We start from the raw sequence: 23864 nt of genomic DNA on the forward strand, positions 1-23864 counted from the left end.
GAACAAGGGAGGAGCTGTCCTTGCAAAGTTGAGCCAAGCATTACAGCTACCACCTTTTGAAGAAGGAATAATAAGTTTAATCAGAAAAGATGACTAAAAAATGTAAAATTTGGAAGGACTGCATAAATGCGTGTGTGTCTAAATACAAATTATCGTGTGAAGAAAAGGCCCACTGTACCAGTAAGCAGACCTTGACTTTTGGATGGGCCCATCATGAATGTGGAGTACTGACTAATTTCTAGTCTTAATGAAAACAGATCAAAGAAGACATTTTATGAGTAGGTTAAAGGTCTGGCTTTGAGGTCTGTTAAACACTAGAAAGGACTGGCTGGGTGAGAGAAAATCTTCCTTGTTGATTTTTCACTCTCCTTCTATAAATATTCATCTTTCTGAGTAGCAATGATCACATATAAATGGAAATTGCCAAATCATTTTATAGTACCAAGGTGAAGAAGCAAGAACTAGGAAGTATTGATAATCGCTGTGGAGTTAGGAAAACTGATCTAAAGGAAATAATTCTTTGAAATGGCAAAGAATTAAATAGCATCATTCATTCTCAGACGAGTTCAACGTGTGAAGTGCTAGGAGATCATTCTAATTCATTCTTGGACAGTGAAGCAAAACTGATTGAAAATACCAAAATAAGACAGAAAAAGCGACTGGAAAGAGGAGCTTTTCTTCCAGGCATGTTCCAGCTGCACCCTAGGGCTGACCTTCAAATAATCAGGTTGTACTGAAATAAAGGACTTGTTAAAAATTAAAATTATGTCATTAAGATGATAGCTTTTTTCCTCCTCCAACAGTTTATTGTCATGTGTTGTGGGAGAGCTAACTTGAAGAGCAATAAACTCTAGGTCTTATAGGAATGTACAATAAAGGTGGTGCCAGTAGTTTTTTTTCTAAAGAGTCACATGTAGAAAAGCCTCCAATTTTAAGCTCCTAAATTCATTCCTTAAATTAATTAGCCCTCTCTGTCTTCTATAATTTTCTTCTTTTTATTTTTGACACAAAGTCTCGCTCTGTCACCCAGGCTGGAGTGCAGTGGCACAATCTCAGCTCACTGCAACCTCTGCCTCCCAGGTTCAAGCAATTCTCCTGCCTCAGCCTGCCAAGCAGCTAGGACGAAGGGCACGCACCACCATACCCGGCTAATTTTGTATTTTTAGTAGAGATGGGGTTTCACCTTGTTCTGGTCAAACACTAAGCCCTAAAGGGAAATCCAAAATATAAACACTTATTTTTAATAAGAACACTTTCTATCTAAATCAGGGTGACTTAAAAAAAAAAAATCCAGAAGCTTCGTGTTGAATTATATTACAGATTTAGTTACCAGTCCTTGTTAGAGTTACTTCCGTTGACATGCTATGGAATGGTCTCACTTCTTTTATGGCAGAATTCATTACTTAAAACACTCTATTTTCTTCTCCCTTACCTATATAACAGAAAGGCTCACTATGTCCCAAATATCATCGGCAGAAGCAAACTATGAAGTCACAAGCCCTTTGCAGTGCAAGTCTAGAAATAATTTTACTCTGGGTTTCTTTCTCTCTCCCCCTTCCCTCCCTTTCTTCCTCCCTCCCCTCCACTCCCCTCCCTCTCTCTCTGGTCTCTCTCCCTCTCTCTCTCTCTCTCTCTCTCTCTCTCATACATACAAACATCAAATACCAGAAAAGCATAGGTTTAGAAAGCTGAACTCTGAAAGGCTGACGGACAGCACTGGCCCCTCTCTGTCCCACAACAAATTCTCACCCGTATCACTTTTGCCCTCTGATTCTTCCCACCCAAACCCTAAAACACAGAGTGTACCTCATTTCATTCCTTTGAGAACCTAAAATCATGACTTTTAACTTACACTTCCATCCCACAGCAAAACTCTTGGCATCAAGATAAGTTGTATGTAGCACACTGACATCAGCATGAACAATTGCTATTTTAAATGAACAAATAGTAAACTGAAATAGAGTGTCTGGAAAAAGAAACTGCCTATCAATACCTCTGAAAATAGCAGCTATAGAATTCCTCATTTTAAAAAGTCAAGGAACTTCCATATAAGCAATCATTAATGTTATTCAGTGGATGAACATATGCCAGCAAAAATAATGTTATGTATACATTACTCCACATTTTATTAAAGGCAGCACAATAGCCTGCTCATTTTTTTCATTCAGAAACAAACTGGACTTCCAATTCTAATGCCAACTCATCTTACGGAATGTCAACATAACACTTTCTCGTGAGTCTAAGTTACTGACTTGTAACTAAACTATCTTTCTTAAAATAGTACTGCAGACTTTCTTTTAAGTAGCTCATTTTTATTTGATGCAATCTAAAAGGCCCAAACTCTGAAAGAAAATAAGAAACTACTGTTGACTATTATTAACAAAGTAATATATCAAATAATTCAGTCAAACTCCTACTTAATAAACGTGTCATCACCAATAAGATAGTAAAGGCTCTTCTGACATGGCTTTGTTGCGGCAATTCATTTCATCTTATAGCAGGTTGTACCAATTTCACAGGCATGACACAGGTGGGAAGAAGGAAAAGCATGGCCACAGCAAAAATTCCCAGTGACCACCATGATCTGTCTGAATCCCAGTAGAGGCGAAACATACAAAATTGAATACAGGACAATCACAGCACTTCAACAAGTTTTACCCTGACAAGTATACATTAAAATGTCAGTTTTTATAATGAATCCTCACAATGTAAGATTGCAACAAATTTATAAACAATGGTCCCAGAAATTTTAATGAGCAAAAACCCTTGAACAATTACACTCCAAGTCTCGAAAGTGTCAAGGAAATATAATCCACAAAGAGTGACTCCAAATGTCAAAATCAGTAAAGAATAGTCTCTACAATGCATTCATTGAATTCAAATAATTCAATCAAAAATGTAATTTAACTTAATTACCAACTTTCTTAAAAGCACACCCAGCAAGTCCTTGATTAGGGTTCTTTACATTCTTCTGCTGCATCTTTAGTCTCCTGCTCATCTGCACATAAAAACAATAACCACAGTTATTAGAGATTCACAAATGTATGCATAATTAAGAAAAATAACTCAGCCTGTAAAATATTAAATCCTTTTACACATGAGGCAATATCACACTCTCATTTAATAGCTATTGAATAGTCACCACAAGCTGCAGAGAGTTTACAAGAAAAATAGAAAGATCAGGGCGCCTACTCTCATTGAGCTTACAGCTCAGGGAGAACACTACAGGTTTTGGAGCTAACATGACTATGGATGTGGAGACACACACAGAAGTTAATATTTTGCTTTCTACTAAGTTTCTGGGAAGTAGAGTGAGACCAAAAGTAAACGTTATATGCAGAATAGATAAGAACTGATCGCCTTTCATTTCTTAAAGTGAGAAAAAAAGAATTGTGATATTAACAGAAACAGAATGGAAATATTTTTCTACCCTTGGTGAGAAGGTTATCAGAAAATGCAGAATTGACAATAGAACTAAATTTTTAAAAGACAAAAAGAAACAGGAGAAACTAGAACCTTCATGCACGACTGATAGGAATGGAAAATGGTGCAGCAGCTTTAGAAACAGTCTGGCAGTTCCTGAGAAGGTTACCAGAGACCTGGTAATTCCACTTCTAGGTATATGTCCAAGAGAAATGAAAGCATACATCCACACAAAAACTTGTACACAAGTGTTCACATCAACATTGGATGTAATAGCCAAAAAGTGGAAACAACCCAAATGTCCATCAGATGATGAATGGATAAGAAAATGTGATATATCCATATAATTGAGACTTATTCAACAATGGAAAAGAGTGGAGTATGGATACATGCTACAACATGGATGAATCTTGAAGACATTATGCTAAGTGTAAGAAGCCTGTCACAAAAGGCCATATACCATATGACTCCATTTATATGAAATGTTCAGACTACGCAAATTCACAGAAAGACTGGTGATTGCCTAGGGCTGGGGTTGGGGAAAAATGGGAAGTGATTACTAACACCTACAATGTTGCATTATGGGGGGTGAAAAAAATATAAAATTGATAGTGGTGATGGAGGTACAACTCTGTAAATATACTACAAACCATTGAATTGTACACTTTTAATTGGATGAATTGTAGGAAGCTGGTGAACAGTGGCTCCCAAAAACTCACATCCTCATCCCTGTAACTTGTGAAAGGGGTCTTTCTAGATGCAATTAAATTAAGCATCTTGAGATAAGAAGATCATCCTGGATTCTCTGGGTGGGCCCTATATTCAATAAGAAGTGCTGTTATACAAAAAAGACAGAGGGAGATTAACACACACAGATGGAGGGAGGCAATGTGAAGAGGGAGGCAGAGACTGGAGTGACGTGGCCACGAAGCCAGGAATGCCCATAGCCAAGAGAAGCTGAAAGAAGCACGTAAGTGTTCTAGCGTTCTCTCCTAGGACCTCCAGGTGGTGTGTGGCCTTGGTGACACTTTGATTTCAAAATTCCGGCCCCAAAACTGTGACAGAATATATTTCTGTCGTGGTAATTTGTTGTGACAACCATAGGAAACTAATACAAATACATAAATTATATCTCAATAAAGCTGTTATTAAAAGAAGACTCAACCTTGTAATTAAGGGCAGATGACTTACAGTTTCATAGCAAAGTGATAAATGTAGTGATACTGTCAACACAAGGAGAAATATTAAACAGCCGAGGTAGAGGGAGATGGGATGAATGAAAAGTAGATCACAATATCTCATAATAATTCCACACCTTCGTAAGTGCTATTCTCACTATGCAGTATTCTCCTTTTTGCACACCCAGCATATAACCACTCATCCTTGGAGGCTCAGCTTAAACGCCACTCCCATCCCTCTGTAGTGTTGTCTATGTACTTTGTTCTAAAGCTCTTACTATGCTTGTCCCACCCTACTGTAATTATCTGTTTTAAGCATCTTTAGGCACTTAAAATTTTTCATCAATAGACCTAGACTGAATAATAAAATTTTCCATCAATAGACCTAGAACAATGGTCCTCAATTGGGGGAAATTCTGCCCCCAAAGAACTTTTTTTGCAATTTCTTGGGAGATTTTTGTTTGTCATAACTGCAGAGGTCACTACTGACATCAAGTGAGTAAAAGCCAGGGATTCCATTAAATACCCTACAGTGCACCAGAGAGCCCTTCAAATGTCCAGCTAAAAGTGCTAACAGTGCTGAGGCTGAAAAACTCTTGGAACTTAGAAAAGCATCTAATACACAGTAGAAACTCACGAAGTGTTTGTGGGGTAGATCGATGAATGAATGGATGGTAGATGGATGAAGAATGAATATCATGGGGCCCTGGGGTTTTAAAGCATGGCTGCCCATCAGAATCACCCAGACCCTGTTCTCAGAAACTGACTTAAACGACCGCTGCCAGAACCCACCTCTAGAAATTGATTTAACTCATCTGGGATGGAACCGAGGTGCTAATCTGTTTTAAATCTCACCAGGTGGTTCTAACATGCAGCCAGAGGTAAGAGGCAGCGCCAGCTAAGGAACAGACTCAGTATAGCTTAAATGACAGACCGGCTCCCGGCAGATGCAAGTAGAGAGACTGGACAATCAAAAGTATGCAAAGTACAGATAGTTCCATACTGGCTATATGTGTCTCCAAATAAAATACTAACGAGGAAAGAGTAGAGAACTCAAAGGAGGGCCCCAAGCTTAGGTTGTCCAAAAGAATGACAATATGGATGGTTGGAGAGATCATGAGACAATGTAGATACAGCAGTATCTTCATTAAAAAGAAATTTAAGAAGAAAAAAGCAGAGATTCAGCAGACGGGAAAGAAGATACTTTCTGTACATTATTTTCACTGCCACCATCTATTTTCGATCATCCTAAAGTAGAAGTAAGTAGTAAACCATTTAGTCCAGAGCTTCTCACTCTTTAACATGCACACAAATCACCTGCTGGGGTATCTTAAAATTCAGGCTCTGCTTCAGTAGGTCTGCAGTGGGCCTGGGACTCTACTTTTCTTTTTGTTGTTGTTGCCCAGGCTGGAGTGCAATGGCATGATCTCAGTTCACTGCAACCTCCACCTCCCAAGTTCAAGCGATTCTCCTGCCTCAGCCTCCCGAGTAGCTGGGATTATAGGCATGCGCCACCACACTCGGCTAATTTTGTATTTTTAGTAGAGACGGGGTTTCTTCATGTTGGTCAGGCTGGTCTCGAACTCCCGGCCTCTGGTGATCTGCCCATTTGGGCCTCCCAAAGTGCTGGGATAACAGGCGTGAGCCACAGTGCCTGGCTGAGACTCTACATTTCTAACAAGCTTCCAGCTGATGCTGACACCACTAGTCCATAGATCTAGTTTACAGTCACAATAGCGGATCTTCAGTAACTTTTTACTTTACCCAATCTGAATGAAGCGACAGAATCAAAAGTTTCCAATAATTGATAAAGTGATAAGAACATTACAATTAAATATCAAAACTCTCAAGCATGCCTTTGTTCATTTCATACTGCTAAACAAAATGATAAAGAAAATGATCAATAGCAAATATTTATATGAAAAGTCTACCTTAAGAAGAATTAAAGAAAATTAGTTGAAAGTAAATTGAAAATGTAAATTAATCAAATATAAACTTACTATACAGTAAGGTTTTATATTAAAAAATGTATTAACACTAGAAATTTCTAATACGGCATCTCTGATATCTTGGCCAAATAAACTCCAGAAGAGGGTTGGTTTGACCATACAAAGGGAGGTTAAGTCACTAAGGGCATTGAAGAAGCAATGTGTAGCCTTGGAAAAGTAATTTAAGAAATAATAACTATTAGGTTTGAAGGCACACCCTGTTTGAGACAATCGGAAAACTATTAAGGCAATGATGAGTTAAGGACTTCCCTAAGAGCTATCCAAAGTATTTTTAATGGAAAAAAAATCAGCTAATAGGGTCACTGTTTCTAGAATCTCACTGCTCTCCTGCAAACCAGTAAGACTACATTATAATGAAGAAAATTTTCTGAAACAATCTAGTTCCCTTGAAACTGTTCAGGTGGTATGACTAAGGACATACACCAACACATACCCCCTTCAAACCACTGCAACACCCTTACCAAAAGTCAATCCGCCAGCAACCAGGCCTCATCTAGCAAGTTACAATCAATAGGCAAAATTGCAACCTCAAATATATTCAGATTATATAGTCGTCATTATTAGTAAAACTTTTTTTTTAATCTGAGGATCCCAATAAGATAACATAATTAGCTATCTTTCATCTAAACTGGAATCTATAGTTCTCAAGTGTTCACAGTACAATCCTGTCGCTAGCATTAATTTAGCAGCCTGGACATTCCAACCCAGGAACTCTGATTTCAGCAAGTCTGGATAGGTCCTTGGACACAGCTAGAAAACAAGGAAGCAGAAAACTCCCCAGATGATCTTGATACTCACTGTGGTTAGGAACAATGCTCTGTGGTTTGTAACAGTGCTTCTCAAACTTTATTGCCGGGAAGTATCACCAGGGATCTTATTAAAATGAAAATTCTCATGCCTCAGGTTGTGGGTGGGCCCTTAGGGGCCCTGCATTTCTAACAAGCTTCCAGTGGTGGTCGGGCTGCACTACAAGCAGAGGAGACTTACAACATGGAATGGAAACTCAGTGTCTCCAAAGGACCAAGCCCATGAAGTAGAGAGGGCTGGGTGGGGGCTGTGTCCTCTTGGAGAATACACATGCCTTCTAAGGGGAGCATCTGCTACTCAGCTCCCGTGGGTGGCGGTAGAACTTGCTGATTTGTCAGAAATGTCAGAGATCCAGGCTTTTATGGAAAAATCTCATGACAATGTTAAATGCCATGTAAGCCAACCAAGTCCAGTCACAGAGCTAATGATTTTATGTGAATGTTCTCATTTGATCCTCATTACAACCCTCCAGGGTATTAAGCCATCTTATATTATAGATAAGGAAATCAAGGTGTAGAGCAGAGAGAGAGAAATTAAGTAACTTGCCTAAGATCTCCATCTAGCAGCAGAGCAAGGATTCAAACCCAGGTCTTCCCTACCCAGAACCACTGTTCCTAACCACTAGGCCACACCCCACTGGTGGGTGGTAGGCCACCCTCCCTCTGCTAATCTAGATTCTAGCTTGGGATTCTGCTACTTACTTGGACTCCCTTAGTTTGGTCCTTTGAGTAACTAATTTGCTCTTTGGTTTTATGTTCACAGTTTCAATTTAGAGTGACCAACCATTCCAGTTTGCTAGAGACTGAGGATTTCCTGGGACATGGAACATTCAATGGTAAAACCATGATACTTCTGAGCAATCCAAGACAGTTGGTCACTCCAGTTTTCATTCAGAGGTATTATTTTAAAAAAGAAAACAAAACTTATATGACTGTTATTACTATAGACTTTTAAACTGACATATAATTGTACCTGTCTATGCAGTACACAGTGATATTTTAATACATACAATGTCTAGGGGTCAAATCAGGTAAATTGCATACCCATCATCTCATTTATCATTTCTTTGTGTTAAGAACATTCAAAATCCTCTCTTCTAGTTGATATCTGAAAATACATATTATTGTTGACTACAGTCACCATATAGTGCTATAGAATATTAGAACTTATTATTTCTCCTATATAGCTGTAATTTTGTATCCTTTAACCAGTAACTCCCTATCCCTTCCTCCCTGCTAACTTCTAGAATTTTTCAAGAATACTGTTCACTCAACAGGTCCTATGAGAAATTCCACTTTGTTTTTCTTAAATAATTAGTGCAGTTCTGTCCCCTGTTTTTTACTGCACAACTGATTTTGTATCGCTTTTTGCCCTATTTTACTGTCTGTTATTTGCTAATACCATGTTCATCTTTATTTTATGAATTTCTGTTAAGAATTAGCTCAAATGCTCAGTAGGAAGGGAGAATACTATACAAGCACCGATGGCTTTTGCTTTGATTACCTAGAAAGCAACTCAGTACAAGATAATTTAATTAAATACCACACTAACCCACAGACCTGATGCTTTTTGCTTCGGAAGTGCCAGTACATTCAGGATTGTCTCTGAGGTTAAGTGTGACCTGAGAACACTTACTCCCCACTCTCCTCATGCTCCCGTAAGGAGGAACTTGCATTGGAAGCATCCTGGCCTCACTTCACACGCTCCACACTGTCTGCGGGAAGCTAAGTTTGGGGGATGAAATGGTATGCTCAGCTCAGCTCCTCAGGAGTCAGCACCCAACTCCCACCTGACCCTGCTCCCCAGAGCTCCATGCTTTGCTCCTCCATCCCACTGGTTTCACATGGACAGGTTTCCACAGATGACACCTGAGGTTTTCCATCTCTGATCTCTGCCAGTGACTGGTTGGGTACGTTTATTTTAAAGGCATAGCATTAGAAGCCTGTCTGGCTGCCCACCCGGATCATGACAATCCTCTACATTTCATCAGCAATAAAGCAAACCTCCTTAATCGCCATTTGTCAGAATCTCTCTCTCTCTCTCTGGTTCTGACCCGAGTGGGGAAGAGAAGAGTGCTATTTATTGATCCCCTAAAACCCCAGTAACTAGTGAGCACAATGCTGAATTTACTGAAGCTTGTATTCAGAAATTCAAATAATAATGGTTACCATGAAGCTTAAAGCACAAATATTGATAATGTGTTTCACACTGAAAACTTTGAATACAACTGATAAGCAAATCCTTATTTTAATACCACCATTTAAACTGGTCTTCAAGGTCACTGAGATTGGCTCTTATTTTGAAGCCTTATCTGACTCTGCCTTTTAGAAGCAGAACTGAAATAGCTGGAACAGACCTCAGCACATCAAGGAAAAGACAACTACATATCAGTAATACTTGCTATTGAAAGAGAAAACAATAAATGGCTTTACTTATTTTCTTCCTCTCTGCTTCCAGAAATCTAATCAGAATCACACTGTTGTGTATCTATTTGCCGAGGAGGTAGAACAGAAATGTAACAGCCGAACACGCAGCAACTCCTCATTAGTTACCTCTTCAAAGGGCTTTTTGTCAAGAAAACTGACACAGCATGCAGTTTTGATGCACACTTTTGTAGACAGCACATAATGTACAATTTAGTATTTTAGAAAAAAATTGATCAGCAAGTTATTTTAATAATTATAAATAATGAGGTTAGTAAAACTCCAACTTCAGATATTCTAACATGCTCAAAGTAATAATGTAGGATCTATTCCTTAGAGCTTATTATGTAATAAACAGAAAGTAAAATATGGTTCACATACTCACACCTATGACATCTTAATCCTCCATACTCATAGGGTTAATTGTTATAATTGCATATTAAGATTATCTGGTATAATCAGAGCCATGTTCTATGTCTCCATAGCTTCTTTCCATTAAGTCACATTAAGTTCCAATTCATTGCATCTTGTCACGCTCTACCCAGTGACAGATATGCATCAGTGTGACTCATGTTCACATAAAAATAAAGTCATATTTTAGCAAATTACTGTTCTAAACCCCCCTACATATGGACTCCATGGGAATGAGATCCCATACACAAGAAACCATTGCATTCCATTTAGTAAGTTTGATGACAGAAGTCAGAGGAGATTCAGATACTTTCTCTCTAATAAAAACCCTTTACCTGAAAAGAAGGACAATATACTGCAATTTCAGAGTAGAACAAAGTTTTCATAGTTCATTTATTAAATGAAGATCTTTGGTGTGGAGAAAGCAAGCCACACCCATCTAACTGAATTGCATTTGTAAGTGAACTCTGCTGCTAGATAAAAACATTATAGCTGGAAGTTCTAGTCAGCAAGATGGCACAATGGGAGTTGCTCAGCTCCCATACCCCCAACAAAAATCCAACCAACAACTAACTATTTACAGACAAGAATATCTTCATTAATACTCCCAAACTCCTTGAACTTGAAAGGCTGGGACACCCCCTTGGACCATATAACTGCAAAAAAGCCTCATTCAAGGGGTAAGTGGAATAGAGGAATGGTTTCACTTTAACCACATCACCACTCCCCCAAACCCTGCCACATCTCAAGCTAGCACAGTACCACACACAGAGGACTCCCCTGGGCCCACAGTTTCTACAGTGGGAAAAGAGAGTTAGAGGCAAACATTCAGCTTCCCCAACACTCTGGGACACTGAGCAGGAAGCCCACTCATTATTATCTCCCAGGAAACACGGGGAGTGCAGGCAGGGCTAGACCACCTAGGATCAGCCAGAAATAAAGAACAAAAGTGAGACTCACAGAAGCCAGCACATGGATCTTGGCAGTGGCTCTGCATTCTAGCCAATGGAGGCACTCCACCAGAGAAACTAGCCAACAGCATTAGCATTGTCCTGCAGGAAGTACAGTCAACTGATCTGCCAGGCTTCATTCCCTAGCCAGCTTCCCCACCTAGCTCTGGTGCTCCTTAAGCCTTCCCCAGGCCAGGCAGCAAGGGCAGGTCAGTGATTACCTAAGGAGGGTAGCAACTGGCCCCACCCAACCCCAGCAGCCAACTAGCCTAACCCTACCAAGCCTTCATGTTCTGCTTAAGGCTTCCCAGGCTGGGAGGCAAGTGCAGGCCAATGAATGAATATCTGTGGAGGAAATTACCTGGCCCCACCCAACCCCAGCAGCTGCATGGTGACCCCACAAAAACTCAGTGCTTTGCTTAAGCACTGAGTGCTTAAGTGCCGTGCATTTCTCTAGATCATAGCCTGGCCCATCCTGAATGGCTGAGCAGAACCACAGAAACCTCGCCCAGTCTCTGAGCCCAGCACACAGCCCTGCCCAGCTATAGATTAAAAACAGCAGTACTTCCCAGCCAGGGAAAACAACATGCAACCCTGTGCAATCAGAGGCTATCACAGAGCCCAGTTAGTAGCTCCACCTAACTGTGGAGTCCAGCTAGTGATCTGTCTTATCAGACCACAGAGCACAGCCAGAAGCACCACTCGACCTCAAAGCACAGGCAGCAGGCTGGCCCAACAGCAACCAACAGCAAGGTCTACCTGTCTGGGGTTGCTACCAGCTAGCCCATCCATAATCAAATGCTAAACTAACTAGTGAAGCTCTACCACTGTGAAAGAAAACCTTCAAGGCCAAAAAAGGTGGCCATTTCTTCAAATGTGTAGACATCAAGGTTTAGAAAGAATCAGGGAAATGTGACACAACAAAAAGAAACTAATAAAGCTCCAATAATGGACCCTGAAGAAAATGGAGATCTATGAAAAAAGAATGAAGAAAGCCTACATAAATTATGGGACACCATCAAGAGAACTAACTTTCTTCTAATATAATTCTAAGAAAGATATGATGAAGAAAAAGGCCCAGAAAATATATTTAAGAAAATATGGCTGAAAGTTTCCAAAATTTGTAGAAATATGACAACATTCAGGTATAGAAAGCTCAGAGATCTGCAATTAAATTCAAGCCAAAGATGGGTGCACCAAGACAAATTATAATCAAACTACTGAAAAACAAAGATGGCTGGGCGCAGTGGTTCACACCTGTAATCCCAGCACTTTGGGAGGCTGAGGCAAGCAGATCACGAGGTCAGGAGTTCAAGACCAGCCTGGCCAATATGCTGAAACCCCATCTCTACTAAAAATACAAAAATTTGCTGTCATGGTGGCACACACTTGTAGTCTCAGCTACCCAGGAGGCTGAGGCAGGAGAATCGCTTGAACCCAAGAGGCTGCAGTGAACCGAGATCATGCCACTGCACTCCAGTCTGGGTGACAAAACAAGACTCTGCCTCAAAATAAAATTAAATTAAATTAAAATAACAAAACAAAGACAAAAATCCTGAAAGTGGTAAGAGATCAGAAATGTATCACATTCAAGGGAGTCCCAAAACAGCAATCAGTAGATTTCTCAGCAGAATCCCTGCAAGCCATAAAAGAGTGGGATAATATAGTCAAAGTGCAGAAGGAAAACAAAACTAGCAACCAAGAATATGTCACTCAGCAAAGCTATTCCTCAGAAATAAGGGATAAATAAAAACTTTCCCAAACAAAAACTAAGGAAGTTTATCACCACTAGGCCTGCCTTACAGGAAATGCTAAAGGGAGCTAAGCTGAAATAAAAGGCTCCTAATTGATACATAAAACTTATAAAAGCAAAAAGCACTAAATGGTATAAGTAAGACATAGTCATATTCAGAATAATACTGTAAGGATGATGTGTAAGGGAATTTTCTCTATATTATGAGAGTTAAAAATCAAAACTATTAAAAACAAATGCAGCTATAATAAATCGTTAAAGGAATCCAAATTACAAAAAGATGTAAAATTTGGGGGGAGGAAGTTAAAGTATTGAGATTTTATATGCAATAAAAGTTAAGTTGTTATCACCTTAAAACAGCCTGTTATAATAATATTTTTGGTCTTTTTTTTATTATTATTATTTTTTAAAGAGATGGAGTCTTGCTATATTGCCCAGACAGGACTCAAACTCCTGGGCCAAAGTGATTCTCCCACTTCACGCTTCCAAGTAGATGGGGCTACAGGTACGTACAACCATGCCCAGCCAGTACAAGATGTTTTATGTAAACCTGATGGTAAACACAAACAAAAACCTATAATAGTTGCACAAAAAATAAAAGGAAAAGATTCAAAGCATACCACCACAGAAAATTATCAAACCACAAAGGAAAGTAGCAAGAGAGGAAGAAAAAACATATCTACAAAACAAACAGAAACAAATTACAAAATGGCAGTAGCAAGTCCTTACCTATCAGCAATTACCTTGAATGTAAATGGATTAAAGTCGCCAGTCAAAACACGTAGGGTGGCTGAATGAGTTTTAAAAAAATAAAATAAAAGGCCAACTATATGCTATCTATGAGAGACTCACTTTACTAGTAAGGAAATACATAGACAAAGTGAAGGGATAGAAAATTTATTCCATGCAAATGGAAACCAAAAGAGAGCAAGGGTAGCTATACTTATATCAGACAAAATAGACTTTAAGTCAAAAGCTACACAAAGAGACAAAGAAGGTCACTATATAATGATAAAGGGGTCATTTCATTAAGAGGACATAATTGTAAACATATACACATCCAACATTGGAACACCTAAATATAAAAAGCAATTGTTACATGATCTGAGAGAGAGACTGCAATAGTATATGAGTAGAGGACCTCAATACCCCACTTTCAATGATGAACAGATCATCTAGATAGAAAATCAACAAGAAAACATTGAACTTGAATTATACTTTAAATCAAATGAACCTCACAGTCATATACAAAACTTCACATCCTACAGCAAGAAAATACACATTCCTCTCAAGCACACATGGGACATTCTCCAGGATTGGCCACAAAACAAGTCTTAACAAATTTAAGAGGATTTTAATCATATCAAGTATTTTTTCTGATCACAATGGCATAAAACTAGAAATCAATAACAAGAAATCTTGGAAAATTCACAAATATGTGGAAATTAAACAGCATGCTCCTAAACAAACAATAGGTCAGAGGGGAAAAAAAGGATATCAAACTATATTTTGAGACAAACAAAAATGGAAACACAACATATCAAAACTAATGGGATGCTGACAAAAGCAGTTCTAAGTGGGAAATACATAACAATAAATGCCTATTATCAAAAAAGAAAAAATCTCAAATAAACAATCTAATGTTAAACCTCAAAAAACTAGAAAAAGAACCAACTAAGTCCAAAGTTAGCAGAAGAAAGAAAATAACAAATATTAGAGCCAAAACAAATGAAATAGAGACTAGAAACAATAGAAAAAAAATCAACAAAACTAAGAGTTTGCTTTTTGAAAAGATAAACAAAATTGACAAACCCTTAGCTAGACTAACTAGGAAAAGAAAGAAAGAAAACTCAAATAAATAAAATCCTCTGAACTCATCATATCATCATGTAATGGGAAGATAATGATTATGACCATACTTTTGTCTCATGATAGTTTTAGCTTATACAAAAAGTATTAATATAAATGACCAAAAATAAAGAAATGCTTAAATTATGATACATAAATAGGATACATTTGCAGCCATTATAATGAATGATTTAGAAGAATATTTAGTAACAAAATGTTCAAAATATAAAAGAAAAAAATAGAAGAATATACTGTAAGAAGAATATGAAGACAATTTAAAATATACAACTAGAAAAAAGATGAATGTTAATATTAGCAGTGAATAGGTCTGGACAATGATTTTATCTTCTACACTTTTCTGTATGTTTCAAATATCCCTCAACAAATTTACATTTGTTGTGCTATTAGAAAGCAATAACAACTACTTTTTAAAGTCTTAAAGCTAAAAACTTCTGCTTATTTAAAACAAAACAAAAATGGAATGAAAGAGGAGACATTACAACTGATAGCAAATAAATACAAAGGGTAATTAGAAACTACTATGTAAAATTATATGCCAACATATAATAACCTAGATATTATATTGGATAACCTAGAAGTGAACAGATTCCTAGACACATATATCCTATCAAGACTGAATCATAAAGAAGTAGAAAATCTGAACAGACCACTAATGAGCAAGGAGGTTGACTCAGTAACAAAAAGCCTCCTATCAAAAAAAGGCCCAGGGCCAGATGGCTTCACTACTGAATTCTACGAAACATTTAAAGAAGAACTAATACCAGTGCTTCTCAAACTCTTCCAAAAAATTGAAGTGGAAGAAAGCCTTCTGAACTCATTTTACAAGGCCAGCATTACCCTAATACCAAAGCCAGACAAGAATACTACAAGAAAAATAAAAAAATTACACCCAATATCCCTGATAAACACAGATGTGGAAATCCTCAACAAAATACTAGCAAACCGAATTCAAAAGCAATTAAAAGAATCACTCACATGATCAAGTGGGCTTTATCCCTAGTATGCAAGGATGGTTCAACATATGCAAATTAATAAGTGGGATATACCACATTAATAAAATGAATAAAAACCATATGATAATCTCAATAGATGCAGAAAAAGCATTTGACAAAATTCAACACCATTTCATGATAAAAATTCTCAACAGATTAGGTACAGAGGTAATGTACCTCAACATAATAAAGGCCATGTAAGATAAATCTGTAACTAACATCATACTCAACAGTGAAAAGTGGAAAGCTTCTCCACAAGGATGCCCACTCCGACCACTTTTTTTGCAACATAGTGCTTAATGTCCTGGCCAGAGTTAGGCAAGAAAAACAAACAAAAGGCATCCTAATAGGAAATAAAATCAACATACAAAAATCAAAAGCATTTCTGTACATTAAGAACAAACTATCCAAATAGGAAATTAAGAAAACAATCCCATTAACAATTGTCTCTAATAAAAAAGAAATACTTAGGAGTAAATTTAACCAAGGAGTTGAAAGAACTATATATTGACAACTATAGAACACTGCTGAAAGTAAAGAAAATGCAAATCAATTAAAAGATGTTCCATGTTCCCAGCCTAGCCAACATGGTGAAACACCATTTCTACTAAAGATAGAAAAAAAATAGCCAAGCGTGGTGACGCACGCCCATAATTTTGGCTGCTCGGGAAGCTGAGGCAGGAGAATTGCTTGAACCTGGGAGGTGGAGGTTGCAGTGAGCCAAGATCATGCCATTGCACTCCAGCCTGGGTGACAGGGTGAGACTCTGTCTCAAAAAAAAAAAAGATGTACCATATTCATGAATTGAAAGAATTAATAGTTAAAATGTTCACACTATCCAAAGTCATCTATAGATTTAATGCAATACCTATCAAAATTCCAATGTCATTTTCATAGAAAAAAACAATCCTTAAATCTGCATGGAACCACAATAGACCCTGAATAGCCAAAGCAATATTGAGTAAAAAGAACAAAGCTGGAGGTATCACACACCCTCCAGCTGAAATATATACTTTGAAATATATATTTATTTATATATATATATATTTTAATATATATAATATATTAAATATATATATTTAATATATTAAATATAAATATATTAAAATATATATTTTAAAATATATATTTTTTAAATATATAATATATATTTCAAAGTATAACACAATTATAATTGCAACAACATGGTACTGGCATAAAAACAGATACTTCAGTCAACAGAACAAGACAGAAAGCCCAGAAATAAACTCATGCATTTATGGTCAATTGACTTTTGACAAAGATGCCAAGAACGCATAATGGGGAAAGGTGTTGGGAAAACTGAATATCCATACGCAGAATAATATAATTTGATCCTTATCTCACTCCATGTATAAAAATCAAATCAAAATGAATTAAAGATATAAATATAAGACCCAAATATAAGACCCAAAACTATAAAACTACTAGAATAAAACACAGGGGAAATGCTCCATGATATTGGTCCAAGTAGTGATTTTTTTTTTAATATGACCTTGAAGATACAGGCAAAAATAGACAAATGGGATTATATCAATGAACAAAGTAAAGAGACAATGTGTGAAGTGGGAGAAAATTTTCAAACTGCACATCTGATAAGGGGTTAATATCCAAACTATATAAGGAACTCAACTCAATAGCAAAAAAAAAAAAAAACACACACACACAATTTAAAAAATAGGCAAAAGACCTGAACAGACATTTCCTAAAAGAAGACATAAAAATGGCAAACAGGTTCATGAAAAAATACTTAACATCACCAATCATTAAGAAAATGTAAATTAAAACCAAAATGAGATGCTACCTCACACCTGTTAGAACAGCTATTATCAAAAGATGAAAGAGGCCGAGTGTGGTGGCTTATGCCTGTAATCCCAGTACTTTGTGAGGCCAAGGCAAGTGGATCATTTGAGGTCAGGGGTTCCAGACGAGATTGGCCAACGTGGTGAGACCCCATCTCTACTAAAAATACAAAAATTTGCTGGGCGTGGTGGCACGTGCCTGTAATCCCAGCTACTCAGGAGGCTGAGGCAGGAGAATTGCTCAAACCAAGGAGGTGGAGCTTGCAGTGAGCCAAGGTTGTGCCATCACACACTGCACTCCAGCCTGGGTGACAGAGAGAGACTCCGTCTCAAAAAAAAAAAAAAAAAGATGAAAGATAAGTTTTGGCAAAGCTGTGGACAAAAAGGAACCCTGACACTGCTGGCAGAAATATAATCAGTATAGCCATTATTGGAAAACTGTTGGAGGCTCCTCAAAAAACTAAAAATAGGACTATCATATGATCTAGTAATTCCACTGCTGGGTATATGTCCAAAGGAACTGAAATCAATATGTCAGAGAGATACCTGCACTTCCATATTCACTGCAGCATTACTCACAATAGCCAAGACATGGAATCAACCTAAGTGTCCATGAATGGATGAATGGATAAAGAAAATGTGGTATATAAACACAATGGAATAATATTTAGCCTTACGGAAAAAAAAAGACAGATTCTTTAATTCCTGACAACATTGATGAGCCTGGAAAACATTATGCTAAGTGGAAACCAAGCACAGAAAGACAAACACTGCATGATCTCACTTATATGCAGAATCTTAAAAAGTCAAACTCATGGAAGTGGAGAGCAGAATGGAAGTTACCAGTGGCTAGGGGATGAAGACGGGGAAAAAGGGAACAGAGAGTTGTTGACTAAGGGTACCAAGTTTCACTTAGGAAGAATAAATTTTGAGATGAATTGCACAGTAGGGCAACTACAGTCACTAATCACATATTATATGTTTCAAAATAAGAGTAAATTTCAAGTGTTTTACCACAAAAAAAGGGTAAGTGAGGTGATAGATATGTAAATTAGCTTGATTTACTCATCTCACATTGTTTACATACATCAAATCATCACACTTTACCCCCAAAATTTATATAATTATGATGCCAATTTAAAAAAAAAATTTTTTTTAATTACAGCTTGTGAAATTTCATGTAAGAAACAAAAAACTCGAATCTTTATATAGAATATGCGACTTACATAATTCTTAAGCAAAATTACCTACTTTCATTGGTAATGTAAAGAATAAATGTGAACCATATTTTCAGTATTTTATTCGAAAACTGGTTATACATTTAAATTCTTTTACGTCGGGGAGGCGCCCAAGATGGCCAAATAGGAAGAGCTCCAGCCTCCAGCTCCCAGCGTGAGCAACACAGAAGACAGGTGATTTCTTCTGTACAAGGTTCATCTCACTGGGGCGTGTCGGACAGTCCATGCTGGTCAGTGGGTGCAGCCCGACCAGCGAGAGCTGAAGCAGGGCAAGGCATTGCCTCACCTGGGAAGCACAACGGGGAAGGGAATTCCTTTTCCTAGCCAAGGGAAAATGAGACACACAACACCTGGAAAATCGGGTAACTCCCACCCTAATACTCTGCTTTACCAAGGGTCTTAGCAAACGGCACAACAGGAGATTATATCCCACACCTGGCCCGGAGGGTCCCACGCCCACGGAGCCTCCCTCATTGCTAGCACAGCAGTCTGAGATCTAACTGCAAGGCCGCAGCAAGGCTGGGGGAGGGGCGCCCACCATTGCTGAGACTTAAGTACGTAAACAAAGCCACCAGGAAGCTCGAATTGGGTGGAGCCCACCGCAGCTCAAGGAGGCCTGCCTGCCTCTGTAGACTCCACCTCTGGGGACAGGGCATAGCTAAACAAAAAGCAGCAGATACCTCTGCAGATGTAAATGTCCCTGTCTGACAGCTTTGAAGAGAGCAGTGGGTCTCCCAGCACGGATGCTGAGATCTGAGAATGGACAGACTGCCTGCTCAAGTGGGTCCTTGATCCCTGAGTATCCTAACTGGGTGATACCCCCCACTAGGTGCAGACCGACACCTCATAATTCACACAGCTGGGTACACCTCTGAGACAAAGCTTCCAGAGCAAGAATCAGACAGCAACACTTGCTGTTCAGCAATATTCTATCTTCTGCAGCCTCCACTGCTGATACCCAGGCAAACAGGGTCTGGAGTGGACCTCAATCAAACTCTGCAGCTGAGGGTCTGACTGTTAGAAGGAAAACTAACAAACAGAAAGGACACCCACACCAAAACCCAATCAGTACGTCACCATCATCAAAGACCAAAGGCAGATAAAACCACAAAGATGAGGAAAAAGCAGTGCAGAAAAGCTGGAAATTCAAAAAATTAGAGCGCATCTCCCCCTCCAAAGGAACGCAGCTCATCGCCAGCAACGGAACAAAGCTGGATGGACAATGACTTTGATGAGTTGAGAGAAGGCGGCTTCAGTCAATCAACTTTCTCAGAGCTAAAGGAGGAACTACGTACCCAGTGCAAAGAAACTAAAAACCTTGAAAAAAGAATGGATGAATGGATAACTAGAATAATCAATGCAGAGAAGACCATAAAAGAACTGATAAAGACGAAAACCATGACACAAGAACTATGTGACAAATGCACAAGGTTCAGTAACCGACTCGATCAACTGGAAGAAAGAGTATCAGTGATTGAAGATCAAATGAATGAAATGAAGCAAGAGAGAGAAGTGTAGAGAAAAAAGAGTAAAAAGAAATGAACAAAGCCTCCAAGAAATATGGAATTATGTGAAAAGACCAAATCTACGTCTGATTGGTGAGCCTGAAAGTGACGGAGAAAATGGAACCAAGTTGGAAAACACTCTTTAGGATATCATCCAGGAGAACTTCCCCAACCTAGTAAGGCAGGCCAACATTCAAATTCAGGAAATACAGAGAATGCCACAAGGATACTCCTCGAGAAGAGCAACTCCAAGACACATAATTGTCAGATTCACCAAAGTTGAAATGAGGGAAAAAATGTTAAGGGCAGCCAGAGAGAAAGGTCGGGTTACCCACAAAGGGAAGCCCATCAGACTAACAGCAGATCTCTCAGCAGAAACTCTACAAGCCAGAAGAGAGTGGGGGCCAATATTCAACATTCTTAAAGAAAAGAATTTTCAATCCAGAATTTCATATCCAGCCAAACTAAGTTTCATAAGTGATGGAGAAATAAAATCCTTTACAGACAAGCAAATGCTTAGAGATTTTGTCACCACCAGGCCTGCCCTACAAGAGATCCTGAAGGAAGCACTAAACATGGAAAGAAACAACCGGTACCAGCCATTGCAAAAATATGCCAAAATGTAAAGACCATCGATGCTAGGAAGAAACTGCATCAACTAACAAGCAAAATAACCAGCTAATATCATAATGACAGGATCAAGTTCACACATAACAATATTAACCTTAAATGTAAATGGACTAAATGCTCCAATTAAAAGACACAGACTGGCAAATTGGATAAAGAGTCAAGACCCATCAGTTTACTGTATTCAGGAGACCCATCTCACATGCAGAGACACGCATAGGCTCAAAATAAAGGGATGGAGGAAGATCTACCAAGCAAATGGAAAACAAAAAAAAAGCAGGGGTTGCAATCCTAGTCTCTGATAAAACAGACTTTAAACCATCAAAGATCAAAAGAGACAAAGAAGGCCATTACATAATGGTGAAGGGATCAATTCATCAGGAAGAGCTAACTATCCTAAATATATATGCACCCAATACAGGAACACCCAGATTCATAAAGCAAGTCCTTAGAGACTTACAAAGAAACTTAGACTCCCATACAATAATAATGGCAGACTTTAACACCCCACTGTCAACATTAGACAGATCAACGAGACAGAAAGTTAACAAGGATATCCAGGAATTGAACTCAACTCTGCACCAAGCAGACCTAATAGATATCTACAGAACTCTCTACCGCAAATCAACAGAATATACATTCTTCTCAGCACCACATCGCACTTATTCCAAAATTGACCACATAGTTGGAAGTAAAGCACTCCTTAGCAAATGTAAAAGTACAGAAATTATAACAAACTGTCTCTCAGACCACAGTGCAATCAAACTAGAACTTAGGACTAAGAAACTCAATCAAAACCGCTCAACTACATGGAAACTGAAGAACCTGCTCCTGAATGACTACTGGGTACATAATGAAATGAAGGCAGAAATAAAGATGTTCTTTGAAACCAATGAGAACAAGGATATGACACACCAGAATCTCTGGGACACATTTAAAGCAGTGTGTAGAGGAAAATTTATAGCACAAAATGCCCACAACAGAAAGCAGGAAAGATCTAAAATGGACACCCTAACATCACAATTAAAAGAACTAGAGAAGAGCAAGAGCTTAAAAGCAAGAGCAAACACATTCAAAAGCTAGCAGAAGGCAAGAAATAACTAAGATCAGAGCAGAACTGAAGGAGAGAGACAAAAAACCCTCCAAAATATCAATGAATCTAGGAGCTGGTTTTTTGAAAAGACCAACAAAATTGACAGACTGCTAGCAAGACTAATAAAGAAGAAAAGAGAGAAGAATCAAATACATACAATAAAAAATGATAAAGGGGATATCACCACCGACCCCACAGAAATACAAACTACCATCAGAGAATACTATAAACACCTCTACGCAAATAAACTAGAAAACCTAGAAGAAATGGATAATTTCCTGGACACTTACACTCTCCCAAGACTAAACCAGGAAGAAGTTGAATCCCTGAATAGACCAACAGCAGGCTCTGAAATTGAGGCAATATTTAATAGCCTACCAACCAAAAAAAGTCCAGGACCAGACGGATTCACAGCCAAATTCTACCAGAGGTACAAGGAGGAGCTGATACCATTCCTTCTGACTCTCTTCCAATCAATAGAAAAAGAGGGAATCCTCCCTAACTCATTTTATGAGGCCAACATCATCCTGATACCAAAGCCTGGTAGAGACACACACACACAAAAAAAGAGCATTTTAGACCAATATCCCTGATGAACATCGATGCAAAAATCCTCAATAAAATACTGGCAAACCAAATCCAGCAGCACATCAAAAAGCTTATCCACCATGATCAAGTAGGCTTCATCCCTGGGATGCAAGGCTGGTTCAACATATGCAAATCAATAAACGTAATCCAGCATATAAACAGAACCAAAAACAAAAACCACATGATTATCTCAATAGATGCAGAAAAGGCCTTTGACAAAATTCAACAGCCCTTCATGCTAAAAACACTCAATAAATTCGGTATTGATGGAACGTATCTCAAAAATAATAAGAGCTATTTATGACAAACCCACAGCCAATATCATACTGAATGGGCAAAAATTGGAAGCATTCCCTTTGAAAACTGGCACAAGGCAGGGATGTCTTCTCTCACCATTCCTATTCAACATAGTTTGGAAGTTCTGGCTAGGGCAATCAGGCAAGAGAAAGAAATAAAGGGTATTCAGTTAGGAAAAGAAGAAGTCAAATTGTCCCTGTTTGCAGATGACATGATTGTATGTTTAGAAAACCCCATCGTCTCTGCCCAAAATCTCCTTAAGCTAATAAGAAACTTCAGCAAAGTCTCAGGATACAAAACCAATGTGCAAAAATCACAAGCATTCTTATACACCAGTAACAGACAAACAGAGAGCCAAATCAGGAATGAACTTCCATTCACAATTGCTTCAAAGAGAATCATAGGAATCCAACTTACAAGGGATGTAAAGGACCTCTTCAAGGAGAACTACAAACCACTGCTCAGTGAAATAAGAGAGGACACAAACAAATGGAAGAACATACCATGCTCATGCATAGGAAGAATCAATATTGTGAAAATGGCCATACTGCCCAAGGTAATTTATAGATTCAATGCCACCCCCATTAAGCTACCAATGACTTTCTTCACAGAATTGGAAAAAACTGCTTTAAAGTTCATATGGAACCAAAAAAGACCCCACATTGCCAAGACAATCCTAAGTCAAAAGAACAAAGCTGGAGGCATCACGCTACCTGACTTTAAACTATACTACAAGGCTACAGTAACCAAAACAGCATGGTACTGGTACCAAAACAGAGATATAGACCAATGGAACAGAACAGAGCCCTCAGAAATAATACTACACATCCACAGCCATCTGATCTTTGACAAACCTGACAAAAACAAGAAATGGGGAAAGG

The 23864-nt window shown here is 38.4% G+C and overlaps 1 protein-coding gene across 4 annotated transcripts in view; it reads right to left on the reverse strand.

Annotated features, from left to right (window-relative positions):
• Positions 1 to 2102: 2102 nt before the first annotated feature.
• The window catches only part of FSIP1 (fibrous sheath interacting protein 1), a 194984-nt gene continuing 173222 nt past the window's right edge, over positions 2103 to 23864 (reverse strand). For all 4 annotated transcript variants that reach the window (XM_050800147.1, XM_050800148.1, XM_050800146.1 and 1 more), the window contains one exon: positions 2103 to 2998. In XM_050800147.1, the coding sequence (XP_050656104.1) occupies positions 2952 to 2998 (47 nt within the window). In that variant the 3' untranslated portion in view covers positions 2103 to 2951. The remainder of the gene's footprint in view (positions 2999 to 23864) is intronic.

Source organism: Macaca thibetana, chromosome 7 (genome assembly GCF_024542745.1).
Source record: "Macaca thibetana thibetana isolate TM-01 chromosome 7, ASM2454274v1, whole genome shotgun sequence".
NCBI lineage: Eukaryota > Metazoa > Chordata > Mammalia > Primates > Cercopithecidae > Macaca > Macaca thibetana.